Below are 16,672 nucleotides of genomic sequence, written 5' to 3' on the forward strand. Positions count from 1 at the left end.
GAGGAGACCAGGTGGGCAGTCTGGTACTCAGCTGCATCCTGTTAGACTGGAAGCCGACCCCAACACAGTTGGGAAACGGTATCCAGTATCACTCTCACAATCAAGAGTAGGTACTAAGAAAGAATCAAATGACACATCATTTGTCTAGCCTAGACCGAAGGTACCTGATGAACGGATCGCCACATACATAGAGCGACTGCCTATCGGACCTCCTTAACCAAGATATTTAGAGGGCAATCCTACCCCTTGTTTTTATACATGTCCTTAAAAACTCTAGGACATATGATGTCAGCAGAAATACACACCCCAAAAACGTAACCCATGCTGACAAGGTCGGTTAAAAAGGGACTTTTTCCACCGCGAATCCGAATTAAAGAAAAGGTATTAAGGCCTATTCAAACCTGAGCGATATTCGCTGCCGCTGTGGGTAGAGGACTAGAGGTACATACCGCGCGGGTTTCGCTCAGGTATTTAGTATCAAGTACCGCGGCTAGAGCGATCTGAGCGATATTCACTGCCGCTGAGGGTAGACATACCGCGCGGGAGCAGCGGCATGCATCCCGAACATGAACAGTAATATTATCGCATACCCACTGGGTTTTCTCTGCCGCAGGTGGTAGCGAATACCGCTTAGGTCTGAACACTAATATTACCGCATACTCACAAGGTTTTCTCTGCCGCAGACGGTAGCGAATACCGCTTAGGTCTGAATAGGCCTTTATGATAGCGATGAGACAAATTCTATTCAAACAAAGGACTAAACAGTTGAATTGGTTCGTGCCTCTTTTGAATGAGTGATGAGAAATCCCGTATTAAGGAAAAATTTTAGGAATTATCCATAGTGTATAAATAAAACAGAATAATATCAGAAGTTATGCTGCGTATTTTATATGATTGTCATTCAAGGCGAGTGTGTATTGAGGATAAATAACTTGAGAAAAACTTAGATTTCACTATGGATGAAATCTCAGAAAGTACCGGTCCAATTTTGAAAAATTCAGATGGGAACTAGTTTAGGTTTCGAGAATGGCCAGTTTTCAGCCAGATCAGTTTAATAATAATCTATACAAATTAAATGTTTTTATATTTAATATTACAATTTAGTGTATATCTGCATATCATCAGTAAAAATTAGTAGTAGCCTTAAAATCAGCGAAACATGGATACTATCCGGTTTCGCGTTGCCGCCGCGCCGTGCCTACCATGACGACTGTAACCGTACAATCGGTTACAAAATAAACACCTTTCGCTATTAATAACTATTCTTTTTTGTACTAAAACACGACAAAATAAAAATATACGTATCTTTAAAACTTATTTAACTATAAGTTGACAAAGTTTGCACTGAATAAAATACATTCCTGTATAAGTTGTACTTCTTCTTTTTTTAACGACGTTAAAAATCCCTCCCGCTGTGGGTTAGCAGCGGTGAGGGAGTGTCAGACTCTTACTGACTAAAAACCGTCGTGTTCCGTCGTAGGCCTTTTATGTACCAGGGCCGCGGTAACTCTTTCGAACAACCCGCAGCCCCGGCAGGATAAGTTGTACTTCTGTGTTCTACTTTATTGAGCGCATATCATTAGGTGTAGTCACTATTAAATGCTTGTCCTGACTGCGTCTTAAACCACAACGGTGTTGCACTTCATACAATATTAACTTACTTAGTAAAAATGAAGCTTTTATATATATTGTTTTTGTGTTTTCTACTGGTTGCTGCTGATAAGAAGAACAAAGGTTAGTGCATATTTCTTTAGTTAGGTATGTAGTGGATATAACTTTGAGACACATGATTCTAAGTTTCATCAAAATATATTTTCCTTCACAAATAAGTTATTGATGTCCAAGATTCTTTAGTTATAATTTTAGATTCTAACCCCCGCTCTCAGACACATTTACAGCCTTACTTATAAACGTGAATTAAATATAAGTAATACTTAAGGGTTGTTTACGAAAATTCTTACTTATAAACGTTGCTTAAGCATATCTTAATTAACATTTAATCACTACTTAAGTTGTGATTAGATAAAATGTTGCTTAGAAGGTGATTAGAGATTTTATAAGAAAGGGGGATAATGATTACTTAAGTCACTCCTTAGTGACAGTTTCTCATAGAAATTCTGCACTAAGGAACGGCTTAAGTAACCATTAAATGTCTCTAGTGTGTCCATAAGTTACATTAGTGATTATTTTGATGATCTAACCTATCTCAAGGTCAAGCAACATACCGTGCGGTTGCTCCGTGGATGGGTGACCATCTTGTGTCATACGTAACATACGATTATCTATAAATAAAGCAGTATTTTTTTGCAGCTGAAAACATCCTACAAATATTATACATGTGAAAGTTTGTGAGAATGTATGGATGTATGTTTGTTATTCTTTCACGCAAAAACGGATGGACCGATTGGTCTGTAGATAGGTGATACTCTAAATTAAAACATACACACATTTTTATCAACATACCACGCAAGCGAAGCCGCGGGCGGGAGCTAGTTAAGGAAATACAATTTTTTCCAATAGATTTCAGGACCTTTTATAATTTCAGGTACAAAAAGGCCGCCTTTCATAGTTCACAACAATATTCTACCGCCGAGGCAATTGGAACATATTTACGAACAAGCCAGAGGAAAACCAAAGCCTTGAACAGTCCGTTTAAGAAGAAAAATAATAACAGTAAGAATTTTCTCTTTTTTCTTCACAATATCAAAAAAAGATAACGTGCCTAAAAATCATTTTGCGTCTTAAGGACTAGCACTACATTTGTTTATTTATAAACTAGCTTCCGCTTAGTTCGGTTATATCGCGTTTCCAAGAGAACTCTTCAAAAGTACGGGATAAAAACTATCCTATGTTCTTTCTCAAGGTCAACTCTATCTCTGTACCAAATTTTATTTTTCGGCTCAGTGGTTTAGACGTGAAAGCGTAACAGACAGACAGAGTTACTTTCGCATTTATAATACTAGTATTGATGTCTAGATATTGCTAATTAATTTTGTAATTTCAGGTACAAATAAAGCGCCACCTTTCATATATCCACAAATACTCTCAGCGGTTTGACAACTGAAAACGGTTCGGATATCAAAATGTTGAAACTGGGACTAATTGGAGATTTTAGAACCGCAAAGTTGATAATATGTAATTGAAGAAACTGCAGTTGACGACTGATCAAATTCTATACATTTATAGAACTGACAAAAAAAACATTTTTTATGCAATTTGTGTGAAATATAAACTGTGACGCCACATTTGTCACTTCAAGCTTAATGTTTTTTATTTTGCTTTAAAACCTTTTTCGTCCACCAACAAGGTTGACAGACGACCTTATAAAGGTCGCCGGAAGACGCTGGATGCAGGTCGCCTATAACAAGTATCTGTGGAGATCTAAGGGGGAGGCCTATGTTCAGCAGTGGACGTCCTACGGCTAAGATGATGATGAAAACCTTTTTTCCATCGAAACAATAAATGAAATCATCCTCCTGTCCTTATCCCAAAACAGTTAATGAAAATGACATTATTTGAATATGCCTTACCGAATGTTATATCATAAGAAATTATAGAGTCCCGTTTTACCCTTTGGGTAAAGAACCCTAATTAACCCTGCTATACCAAGGGCATCTAGTTAAACCTGTATGAAATAAAACTTGTATTCCCGTTTTATATATTTTTAGACCCCAACCATTATAGAAGATATTAAATACTTGCTCTGGCTGGACCTTAGCTCATAACGTTGTTGAATTTCTTACAATAATATCTACGTAGGAACTAAAGTAAATCGCATTTTGAGGTGCGTAGTTGGGTAAAAATGAAGCATTTCTTCATATTATTTTGGTGTTTTATATTAGTGAGTGCTGATACTAGGATAAATGGTAAGTGTTATTATATGTATTTACTATAGTTATAGGCAGTTTTCTTGAAACAACTTTTTGCTATGAATTCTCACGTTCAATTTTCTAAGGCGTTGAACTTAGGCCTCTGCAGTGCCCAAACTAAGTAGGCTAGGGACCTAAGTTACTGTTACAGCCTTTTTATCGTCCCACTGCTTGGGCTGCGGCCTCCTCTCACAAGAATTGGGCATTAATCACGACGCTTGCTCAATGCGGGTTGGTGATTTCAGACTTTATAGTTCAGGTTTCTTTAAGATGTTTTCCTTCAACTTTTTATCAGCCATTGGTGTCTAAGATATACTTAGAAAGTACATACAAACTTAGAAAAGTTGCATTGGTACTTGCCTGACCTGGAATCGAACCTACACCCTCATACTCGAGAGGTTGGTTCTTTACCCACTAGACTAGGGACCTATGAATCTAATAAAAGTCATGAGCAACGGCACGGGACCCTTTGGCATTAAAACAAAATAGTTTAACTTCGAAAAATTATGTAAGTGTGAAAAATTCTAGATTAGTTTCTTGTCTTAGTCGAAACTTAATTCATTGGTTTTGCTTCCAGAAATCCCTATAACATTGAATGCCACTATTCCACTTGAAGAGACAACGCCACAAAATTATGGTAAGACTTACGTTAGTAGTCTAGATACGTTAGTTCCTATTTAGGTACCTATTGTATTCATTTATTCTATAATAACTGTTTGTTTACTTTGTGCGCTATGACCACTAGGTAAGCAAATTATTTTGTTACTACTAACAACTATGTTGGGGTCGGCTGAGTACCAGTGCTTTACAAGAAGCGACTGCCTATCTGACCTCTTCAACCCAGTTACCCGGGCAACCCAATACCCCTTGGTTAGACTGGCGTCAGACTTACTGGCTTCTGACTACCCATAACGACTGCCAAGGATGTTCAATGACTGCCGGGACCTACACAGTTTATCGTGTATCATTATAATATGTACCTTTTTCTAACCATAATTGGTTTTGCTTTCAGAAATCCCTATACAATTCAATGCCACTACACCACTCGAAGAAACGACACCACAAAACTATGGTAAGACTTACGTAGTAACTGCATCCACCGAGCCTTTTTCCCAACTATGTTGTGGTCGGCTTCCAGTCTAACCGGATACAGCTGAGTACCAGAGCTTTACAAGGAGCGACTGCCTATCTGACCTCCTCAACCCAGTTACCCGGCAACCCAATACCCCTAACTATTTAGTGACTATTTAGTAGTATTTAGTATCAACTATTTAGTGTTAGGTAGTAACTATTTAGTTATATTCATATTCATTTTTTTAAAATCTCTATCTGTCTGTTTATTTGGTTTCAACATCAAAACTAGCTATTGAACAGATTTTAAGAGGACGAATTGGAATTTTTGGCGCCAAGGATTTCAATTTTTCTCAGTAAATACAAAACGGATCCAAATACAACTTGGTTACCTGAAAGTTCATGATATAAACCTTATTTTGTTAGACGTAGAAACATGATTAGGTAACTTTTATAACAGAGAAAAATATATCAAACATACCTCTTTTTAAAAAGAGATTCACATATTATGGGCAAACGGGACCGATTTAAGCCTCTTAACTTTTTTAGTAGTTGAGTATATACATACTCTTTAAAATTGTAGAAGGAATTTTTATCAAATTATCATTTCTAAATAATAAAATTACAAAACCATTTTGTCGCTTACGACTTTTAGTTATAAGCTAGCGCACGTATTGTTATCCTCGCCCCGCTCAGACGCTCCGACCCCTTTTGGCGCCTTAGATGCGCGTGCCGGTTATGGAATTATTGTTGACCAATTCCTCGCCTATATGGTACAGGGATGGACACAGGCGTACGTTTTATCGCCGCAGGAAACAATACTACTACAATAAGTCGTTTAACTGACTAAAATATGTAACATAATATTGCAATATACATATTATGTGTAACAATTTCCTAAACATAATTTGTTTTGCTTTTAGAAATCCTTACAGAACTGAATGCCACTACACCACTCGAAGAAACGACACCACAAAACTATGGTAAGACTTACGTGTATCTATTTAGTTTCCTATATTCATATTTATTTACTAGTTGTTGCCCGCGACTTCGTCTGCGTGGGCAATATAGAATTGCCAAAGTACTACTCATCCCGTAGGTGTATTCTTTCACATGATAGCATAATAAATGTGCAATTTTTGATTTTCTGTGTAAAGATTGATTATTATAGGCCGGTCAACTAATATGAGTAGAACATTCAAATATGCATATAAACGTTAGCAGAAATGGTTCATTGCTCATCCCCCGGGCCTGCCGGGGCTGCGGGTTGTTCGAAAGAGTTACCGCGGCCCTGGTACATAAAGGGCCTACGACGGAACACGACGGTTTCAGTCAGTAAGAGTCTGACACTCCCTCACCGCTGTTAACCCACAGCGGGAGGGGTCATTTGATGATTTTTGACGTCGTTAAAAAAAAGTGTTAGCGTGACGATATATGTCCTGACCCTCTTAGCAATATTCATGCAAAGTTTGAAGTAAATCCGTGCAGTACTTTTTGAGTTTACTCCGGACATACCTACAGACAAACAGATAAACAGACAAACATTCTAAAAACTACATATTTGGGTTCAGACAGAATCGTTTATAGATCACACTTCAAGTATTCTTAAAAAAATATGTACCTAACCTTTTCCTAAACATTATTTGTTTTGCTTTCAGATATTCTTACACAATTGAATGCTACTACACCACTCGAAGAAACGACACCACAGAACTATGGTAAGACTTACGTAGTAACTATTTAGTTATCCAAATTCATATAATTCATAATACCTGTCTGTTTGGCTTGCGAGCTGGAACTACTGAACAGGGGCCCGATTCTTCTAAGTTAATAATGTCAACATTGAATATAAATTGAATCGCAATAGCAGTTTTAGCGGGCATTCTGCTACTAATATAAGACCAATCGTATACCAATGACATTCCATTGGTTTGCGATTGGTCTATAGTATACAGTAGTTTGCATTATTGAATCACGGAAACGGTTTACCTATTATATTCCAATGGATTATAGTTGTTTCACAATATTAATATGTAACCTTTTCCTAACATGATTTGTTTTGCTTTCAGAAATGCTTACACAATTGAATGCTACACCACCACCACCTGAAACTTGGATACCACAAAACTATGGTAAGACTGAAATTCATTCATCTCATCTGCCTAGCCTTTTCCCAACTATGTTGGGGTCGGCTTCCAGTCTAATCGGATGCAGCTGAGTACCAGTGCTTTACAAGGAGCGACTGCCTATCTGACCTCCTCAACATAGTTGGGAAAAGGCTCGGAAGATGAGGATTTTATTATTTTGGTTCTGCAACGTTTAACATTGGTAGACGGCTTTTGGGCATTCTCTTTTATCGAAAGTTACTTGCATGAGCTAAACTTTTAAATATAAAATCGGCCTGACCAAGATTGGATTTGCTTTCAGATATCCCTGAGCAGATGAATTACAGTATTCCGGATAGAGAGCCAATAATCTATGGTAAGAATTGATGTTTTGTTACAGCCTTTTTATCGTCCCACTGCTGGGCTGCGGCTTCCTCTCACACGGAGAAGGATTGAGCGTTAATCACCACGCTTGCTCAATGCGGGTTGGTGATTTCAGACTATATTGTCCAGGTTTCGTCGAGATGTTTTCCTTCTGTGTTCTTCTTTCTGTGTTAAGCTAAAACTCAAACTTAAAAAAAAAAACTAATAGGCCTATGAAAGCTTTTTCGAAACGTCAAAGTAGTTAGTAGCACGGTTCCAAAGAGTTGGTCTCATGGAGAAGAACTGGCAAGAAACTCCATGGACACTCTTTTTAAAAGAAAATAAAATTAATTACAACAGTTTTCTATCTATTGTGTTAAGAGGTTATTAAACATCAAAATTTAGAGAACGCTGGCGACAGCTAATAGTCGGCGTAGGAGATGGGGTCACGATCCTCAACGAGTGAGGGACCGACTAAAGAAGAAGAAGAAACATCAAAATAAGGAACTTTTTTACTGACTTCCCAAAAATGGGGGAGCCTCTCAAGTGGGATATTGAAAAATATATATTTGTTCGCGCATAACTCTGTCGTTTGGCATCCAATTTGAAATTATTATTTTTTTGTTGGAAAGGGTATAACTTATTAAATGGTTCAATTGCCAAGTAACGATTACATGTGATCGCCTGTAATTGGGAGCGCAAACTTGCCCTATTTAAAATGGCATAACTTATGTAATTATGTGATAATCTTAATCTTTCTTTATATATAAAAATGAATTGCTGTTCGTTAGTCTGACTAAAACTCGAGAATGGCTGGACCGATTTGGCTTTTTTTGGTTTTAAAATGTTTGTAGAGTTCCAGAGAAGGTTTAAACGATACGAAGTTCGCGGGATCAGCTAGTATGTAATAAATAAATAAATGATAATAATTGGTTCGCTTTTCAGGATATCCGATGCAGCAGAATGACACTTTTCCGAATAGACACCATGTCCAAGAACCAATTAATGTTGGTAAGACTCATGTTCTATAGACTTTTGTGAGAATATTGGTGAGAGGTCTCAAAAGATCGAGAGGTGTGGAGACAAAATGGTGAGGCCTTTGCCCACCAGTGGGACAGTAAGGGCTAAGAAAAAAAAAAGAGTATAGAAGAATGTGAAAAAAAATGTTTTTGGTAGAACGTCAAATCTATTGGTACCTATTTGTAATGAGATCAGTTTAAAATTTATTGCTTTACAGCAAAATTGCAATGCTCCTTGATTGAACACCATCCCATAAGATGTATCACCTCCCGAGCCTTTTCCCAACTATGTTGGGGTCGGCTTCCAGTCTAACCGGATTCAGCTGAGTACCAGTGCTTTACAAGAAGCGACTGCCTATCTGACCTCCTCAGCCCAGTTGCCCGGGCAACCCAATACTCCTTGGCTAGACTGGCGTCAGACTTACTGGCTTCTGACTACCCGTAACGACTGTCAAGGATGTTCAATGACAGCCGGGACCTACAGTTTAACGTGCCTACAATATTTACACATTTGTTACCCACTAGCCGTCTTCCCGCGGTTTCACCCGAGTCCTGTGGGAACTGCCCGTACCGGTTACAACCGGTAACAGATATTTTGTACGACAGATAATCGGACCGATATTTTGTAGGACATTGTGACCGACGTTTTATAGGACGTGTTTTTTTGGACAGTTGCTATCAGTGTGTTCTATTTTTCTCCTACAAAAAATCGGTCACCGATTATCGGAGACGTGGGCGTTCAGTCTATATTGGAGTATATAATATATCTTTAATATTTTTCAGGTAGTGCAGCACCTGCCTCAGGCATTATATCCTTTCCAAAGTTGCAAGATATTTTTAATAAAAATGGTTGACTTCTTAGAAGTTCTAATGTCTGATAGAATAGTTTTTTAAGCAGTGCACAAAAAAAGGTTCAGGTTCAGGAAAATTGGGAACGGCTGTTAATTGAAGATTTTAGTTAAGCGACTGCGCAATTAACTGTGAATAAATTCGCATTTATACAAATTCATGCTTGTTTTTTCTTTTCGATGCGTCTACAGTTCAAAAAAATACAAATGTAACGTCAATAGCTAGGTCCAAGGTTTTAAAGAGTAGTTCTTATACGAGTTGCCGCGGCCCCGGTGCATAAAGGGCCTAAAAGTTACGAAAATTACTATTGAAAAAAACCTACTACATTATATGCGAAAAGACTTTGTTATATAGTCTAGTTTGTAGTGTATTTAGTAGGTACTCAGAAAACGTGTGAATTTCAGTTATTTTATCATACATACAGCAATTTTATAAAAATTGTTATTTTTAGCATACAGTAATTTTATCAAAATTGCTTTGTATATTTATAAATCTACTTTTTACATTTAATAGTTTAATTTTGCAAACCTTATGGTAGGATATGGTCAACGCTCCTCTTGTTAAATAATATAAGATCCACATGTACCGATATTCGAAAAAATAAATAGGTTTTGAGTTTGAGGAACTTGGTGGGTTTTAGTCAATAAGAGTCTGACACTCCCTCACGCTGCACCCACAGCGGGAGGGTAGTTACATGGTTTCTCATAAAAAAATGGGTGTAAGTTTTCGCAAAATTAGTAAATAAGTGTACCTCTTATTATATAACGGTCAGTTCATTAAAGAAAGGAATTTTAAAGGTCTCTCGTACACGAGAGAATATGATAAAAAAACATTTTGCAAAAGAAATAAGACCGACTTCAACCTTCTCGTCTGACAACTATACTGAAAACCGCATCAAAATCGGTTCACCAAAACGCTGTGATAATTGCTTATAAACATACACAACACACATACATATCAAACTGAGAATCTCCTTCTTTTGAAGTTGGTTAAAAATTCCTTTCTTTAACTATATTACCTAATAAGATCGGCTCTCGCTGAAATTCAGCGCTGAGACTTTTGTCCCGTATAGGGTCTCAGCATTATGCTGAGCGAGGGCCGTTTCACGTGGGGTGTGACACATATTTCCCATTACTGTATTTTAATTGTAATTCGTCTTTATTTTCTATTTCTATGGACTGTAATTTTTATTTTTATTTATTGTTTGTAAGGCAGTGTCACACGCCTGCGTGAATAAACGTATTTTCTTTCTTTCTTAATATCCACTTACTTGTCACTATTGGGAGCTGCCAGCAGTTCAGTAGCTCTGGTAATGAAGACCTGGACAAGGGATCCAAGGTTGCCGGTCTGAGGGTTATTCTGCAGGAATTTCTGAAGTAAAGCCTCCGTGCTGCCATCGAACATTAGCTGTTCATCGCTGGAATAGAGAAAAAAAAGGTTTTATTTAATAGACAAGAATTTAAAAAAAATACCAAATATATAGCCAAGTGTGAGTCAGAATCACGCACGAAGGGTTCCGTACTATTATTTATAAAACGGACAAAAAATTCACGTTTGTTGTATGGGAGCCACCCAAAATAAAATAAAATTATTATTAACAAATTTTGTTGTCACAGCGGCAACAAAAATACATCATCTGTGAAAATTTCAACTCTCTAACTATAACGGTTCATGAGACGGACGGAAAATAGGGTCCCGTTTTGCCCTTTGGGTACGGAACCCTAAAAACTCGCTTTAAGCACGCACTAAAAATCATATGACGCGATGCACTGCGGGCCAATCACCGCTTTAGCCCGCCCCCGCGCCTCACTTCATACCACAAAAGGGAGCCAATAAATCCCTTCTGCGCAGATGTAGGTCAGAGCTCAAGATTCGTGCCGATAACTATAACAGTATACATAATGAAATCAATGAAAACATCAGACTTTTAGAGAAAGAAAGATACCTAGTGTTAAAAAATACATGAACTGAGTACCCCCTTTTTGGGAAGTTGGTTTAAAATGTAGATAATTTTAAAACCCATAACAGTTTGATGACTATTTTTGAAGTTCCATATCAACAGTTATTTTAACAGCACTTAAATAAAACAATGTTACTGATTCTTATCATTTAGTGATTGCAGTTAAATTTTAATTTTTTTCGTTGTTCTAATGATTGATGTGAAATCTGATAAGATTTAGTTAATGGTCGTTATTTATTTCACATATATTGGTTTGTTTTTGCAATTGAATATGTTTTTCCTTGTATTATCATCAGCACATAGTATTGTATTGTTACCCATTTTACTTCCTACTATTCTAACAGCTGGGGCCCGATTCTCCTAAGTTAATAATGTCAAAATCGAATAGAAATTGAATCGCAATATGATCGCAATAGCAGTTTTAACCATATCGGGCGTACTGCTACTAATTAAGACCAATCGTATTCAAACGACTTTCCATTGGTCTGCTATTTTGGTGATTTTGGTTTATACGGTAGTTTGCTCTTCAATCATATTGCAATCGTAAATCATTTGCAGACAAAATGATTCATTATTGAATGACAGAAAAGGATAAAAACGTTTATTTCAAAGAAAAAATAACGGAATGCCACATACGCTTCAATCGTAATCGAGTCGTGATTGGATCGCAGTCGAACGTGAATCGAGTGGCGCTTAAGTAAAATTAGGAGAATCGGGTCCCTGGTTTTATATAGATTTTATATAACAAATAAAACAATACTCACGCACTACTCGGTGGATTGATATTAAAGGCGAGCAACTGGTTCCAGAACGGATCATTCGGGCAGATAACCTCGGACGAACAGAACCTTGTCAGAAGCTCATTGGAAGACAGCTCCGAATATCTGCTTATTGCTACTCCCATCTTTATCTGAAAAGTTCCATATATAAAGCTTTAATAGCAATAATATATGGGCGATTCTCTGTAAGCTCGTTCAGCTCCATACAATTTCTGTCCTGGCAATTTTTTTTTAAATTTGACAAAAAACCTAGTCCTATGCCAAAGAAAATTAACTATTTATTTAGTTAGACAAGGAGGCCCACTGAATTTGTACATATTTTCCGAGTTATTAGCGATTTTCCAAAAAATCATGACAGGGGACTGTTTGAGGCATCAGGGGACTGTTTTGAATGTGAACAGAAACCCACATTTTATGACTTTTCTATGATCAAAAGCCATATATTTCGGGTTTTTATTACCGCAAGCATGACACGACATTGATCTAGATACATCGCAACATAGATCTTCCAGCAACTCCTGGTGATTGTTGTAAGTTAATATGTTAGCAGTATGAAGAGCGCTGAGCTTCATGTCTATGTGGCTGCGAACTATACAAAGACGTGTTTCGCCATTTTGAGCGTTTGGTTTGATAACCCATTTCTTTCAACTGCTTACCAATGACGTCGCCGGCGAAAAAGTCGTGGTGGACCTCGTGGGTAAAGAACCAACTTGTCAATTATGAGGGCGCGGCTTCGATTCCAGGTCAGGCAAGTACCAATGCAACTTTTCTGTATGTACTTTCACCAGAGACTACGTTTCGGATGGCACGTTAGACTGTAGGTCTCGGCTGTTATTGAACATCTTTGGCAGTCGTTACGGGTAGTCAGAAGCCAGTAAGTCTAACACCAGTCGAACTAAGGGGTACAGGGTTAGGGCACGCCACCATAGTGGGGACCTCTTTGAGGAGTCACGGCGCCCTCATTTACCGCATGACGCAAGTCCTCACCGGACACGGTTGTTTTGGGAAGTATCGAATCGGTCGTGAGGTGGCGCCCGGGTGTCACCACTGTGCGGACAGTTTCTAGGACACGGTGGACCTCACAGTCCAGGAGTGCCCTGCATGGGAAGGACACCGTCGGATCCTCGTCGAGGGCGTCCGGCCCTGGTTCATGCCATGGTCCGGGGCGAGAGGAATGGGATGCCGTCGCCTCCTTCTGCGAAGCAGTCATGCTCGAGAAGTAGGCGGCGGAACGACAGAGAGTTCGCATCTCTCATCCCGGCTGGACCAGGTAGTCACCACGGGCGCCGGGTTGCGCGAGACGACTCCCGGCCACGGTGGCCGGGAGGCGTGGGTCTGTGGGCGATGAGTTCAGATGGTTCATCGTTCCTGCGTCTTTTTAGACAACAGACCCGTGTTGGTGGCGTGCGTAGTTCCACGCGCTCCTCAAGTTGATGTCAGCAACCCTAGCGAGGCCCAGCAGGGCATAGGGCCGCTGGGACTGCGGGACTGTACAAAAGAGTTACCACGGCCCTGGTACATTAAAGGCCTACGACGGAACACGACGGATTTTTAGTCAGTAAAAGTCTGACACTCCCTCACCGCTTCTGACCCGCAGCGGGAGGGGTCATTTGATGATTTTTAGCGTCGTTAAAAAAAGTCGGTTGCACGGGTAACTGAGTTGTGGAGGTCAGATAGGGGCAGTCGCTCCTGCCGCTCTGCTTCTCTCTTTGTTGTAGTAATTCCTCTCGGGATAGCTTCTTCTTTTTAGGAGCCATATCACGTGCGTTCGATCAGCCTGTGTAATATAATTCAAGTTCATAAAGGAAAAAAATAATGCGATGCAATGATAGTTTGATTCTTAAATTAATAAAAGAGACTAGCGAATACATTTACACAAACAATTCATGAAAACTATTAAACCAATACGCAGAATAAACAGTCCCCTGTTTTGTTAAACAGTCCCCTGTTGCGTTTTTTGGCAAAGGACTGTTGCCAGAGGACTGTGTATTTCAGTTAGATCCAAACTAATATTATAAATGCGAAAGTAACTCTGTCTGTCTGTCTGTCTGTCTGTCTGTCTTTTCTTCACGCCTAAACTACTGAACCGATTTGTGTGAAATTTGGTACAGACACAGTTTGAAACTTGAGAAAGGACATAGGATAGTTTTTATTACAAAAAAAATAAAAATAAAATTATTCCGGACATATAGCGCCATCTATTGGTCAAATCAAAAATCTGCTGGTAGTCACTATTCCACGCGAACGAAGTTGCGGGCAAAAGCTAGTTTCACAATATTTATGAAACCGATGTCTTATAGTTTTTTAAGAACCTACCGATCAATTAAGGCACAAATAATGTAACAATTAACTATAAATAGAGATAATTTAAGTAATTAAATTACATACAATTATTTACCAGAGGCCTGTGTGTGGTAGCGGCCCAAACGCTTGTTCACCTCACAAATGACGCTCTAACACTTAACAGAATGGCGTATCGTTACCGCATTTGATAAGTCTGCCAACTTCACAACAATTGCATTTCGTTGCACTAATAAAACGCTTGTAAAGTATTATAGTTTTTTTCAAATATTGATTTAAATTTTTGGCAGGGGACTGTATTAAAATTCTCAGGACAAAGTTTACAGGAGTTTATTAAAATGAATAAAGTTGTAATGAGTGCTTGTTTTACGAAAATAATATAATTTCATTATTTTTGTTTGTGATATTAACTGCCAAGTGAATGTAGTTTCATCATGTTTTTCGGAAATCGCATTTCTAAGTGTGAATGCAGTGAAAGGGACAGCCAGGGGACTGTATTTTTCGAGCTTCTAAAACGTATAGAAAAAAAATTAAAGTAATTATGGTTATAAAAACAAAGGGCCCGTGATGCTTCAGGGTTAAAGTTTCATAAAATGTGATTTTTTAAATAAGAATTAAACTATTTATTGAAAATATCTGTCCGGACAGCCGATTACGAGCTTACAGAGAATCGCCCATATAATAGTTTGAGAAGCACACACAAAATCACACACAAAGCAGTCCATAGTCTGGAAGTTGGTGATTGATTCACCCGTGCATCGGAGAGCACGTAAATGTCGGTCCTGCGCCTGATCTCTCCGGTCGTGTCGGATTGTCGTCCCATCAGGTTATGATGAGTGAGTCAGTTAAGGGAGTGTCTCTGCACAAATGCTCGTGCGCTATAATATATCCTGCGCAGCTGGCTGATCTCCTTAAATGAGAACAGCCGCCGTGGCCGAAATCGGCCGTGGACGCCATTATTAATAGTTTGACAACCTCGATGGCACAATGGTCACCATGCCGGACTGCCAAACTTGAGGTCCTGGGTTCTATTCCCAGTTCAGTCGATATTTGTGTGATGAGCATGCTTGCTGGCCGTGGTCTGGGTGTTACAATATGTATTTATAAATATGTATATATGTAGCTATATGTAGTTTATCAGTGCACCCATAACACAAGTTAATTAATAACTTAGTATGGGGTGTCCCGACTGCATGAAACGGTGTGAAAAGATGTCCCGACATTATAAAGTAATTAAAAATGTTGTTGTATGATACATTATGTCAAGGGAACTATTGATTATTTTTGAATGCAGATCTGTAGGTTTTTAATTGAGAAAGTCTAACAGTATTTATAACTCAAGAACGGCTGAATATATATATATAATATATACTTTGTTTAAAATAATCAATAATAGTATCAGTTGTTTTTATGTATATAACACCTACTTGAAACATAGTGCCAATTGTATTAATTGAATTTTAAAGTAGGTGCCTGATAAATGTGTTAATTGCTAAGATAGAATATGCATACAATAGTAGATAACCAGTAAGTCTGACTAGACTTAACCAGGCCTGGTTGCCCGGGTAACTAGGTTGAAGAGGTCAGATAGGCAGTCAGTCCTTGTAGAACACTGGGACACAGCTTGCATCCGGTGAGACTGGAAGCTGCTGACCCCAACATAGTTTTAAATAGACCCATATTATTGAACTTTGTATTTGTTAACTTGAAAACGTAAAAGGTTACCAATTGAGCAGTGATATTGACCCGCTAAGATAAACTTTCTTACTTGCGTGGCGCAGCCGGACAAAATTTAAGTGTTTCACAACGAATTAGTCAATCTATTTCACTGTAACACAGCCACCAACGAAATAATCAATTGATGTCGCAGAAAGAACTCCCAATAGGACTTTAACACGCATTCGACAACATAAACGTGTGCCCAAGTATATAAATTGAATTTTTAGCTTCCGATATGTATGTCATATAAACAATTAAACTAACAAACTTCATAATAAACAGAGATATCACCAATTATTTTTTAAGTCTTTCAATGACTATGGTATACACGCAATCTTTCTTCGTTTTATCTACAATTAATACTTGCAAGCCGCTATGCTTTATACAATGATAATTCTTACCTGTTATATTCGCAGATTCTAGTCTAAATTTAACATTAATACAGCAATTTAATTAATATTTTAGGCCGCGATTTGTTTTCAGCCACGAAATCATTGCCGATTTGTCAAATATTTGACATTTGTAAGTACGACGATGACATTTTGAAAACGAAAGAGCATTGAACTATTGAACGCGTTCATTGATAAGTTACTTATTTTTAAGATACAAATCTTGAGTTCAATTAATTGTACAAAAA

The 16,672-nt window shown here is 38.2% G+C and overlaps 1 protein-coding gene and 2 long non-coding RNA genes across 3 annotated transcripts in view; 2 read left to right on the plus strand and 1 right to left on the minus strand.

The window, feature by feature from the left end:
- LOC135118892 (dymeclin-like) overlaps positions 1-16,574 on the minus strand; it is a 55,806-nt gene extending 39,232 nt beyond the window's left edge. The window contains exons 1-3 of the mRNA XM_064041986.1: positions 16,437-16,574; positions 12,001-12,146; positions 10,547-10,693 (exon numbers count right to left, since the gene is read on the minus strand). Of these exons, the coding sequence (XP_063898056.1) occupies positions 10,547-10,693; positions 12,001-12,140 (287 nt within the window). The 5' untranslated portion in view covers positions 12,141-12,146; positions 16,437-16,574. The remainder of the gene's footprint in view (positions 1-10,546; positions 10,694-12,000; positions 12,147-16,436) is intronic.
- Positions 1,576-3,141, plus strand: LOC135118893 (uncharacterized). Its single transcript, XR_010277839.1, has 3 exons — positions 1,576-1,734; positions 2,546-2,673; positions 3,005-3,141. It is a non-coding gene; the product is annotated as an uncharacterized LOC135118893 (long non-coding RNA).
- Positions 5,245-8,447, plus strand: LOC135118899 (uncharacterized). The gene is made up of 4 exons (XR_010277846.1): positions 5,245-5,923; positions 7,010-7,072; positions 7,368-7,421; positions 8,354-8,447. It is a non-coding gene; the product is annotated as an uncharacterized LOC135118899 (long non-coding RNA).
- Positions 16,575-16,672: the final 98 nt, after the last annotated feature.

Source organism: Helicoverpa armigera, chromosome 27, assembly GCF_030705265.1.
Source record: "Helicoverpa armigera isolate CAAS_96S chromosome 27, ASM3070526v1, whole genome shotgun sequence".
In the NCBI taxonomy this organism is placed as follows: Eukaryota; Metazoa; Arthropoda; class Insecta; order Lepidoptera; family Noctuidae; genus Helicoverpa; species Helicoverpa armigera.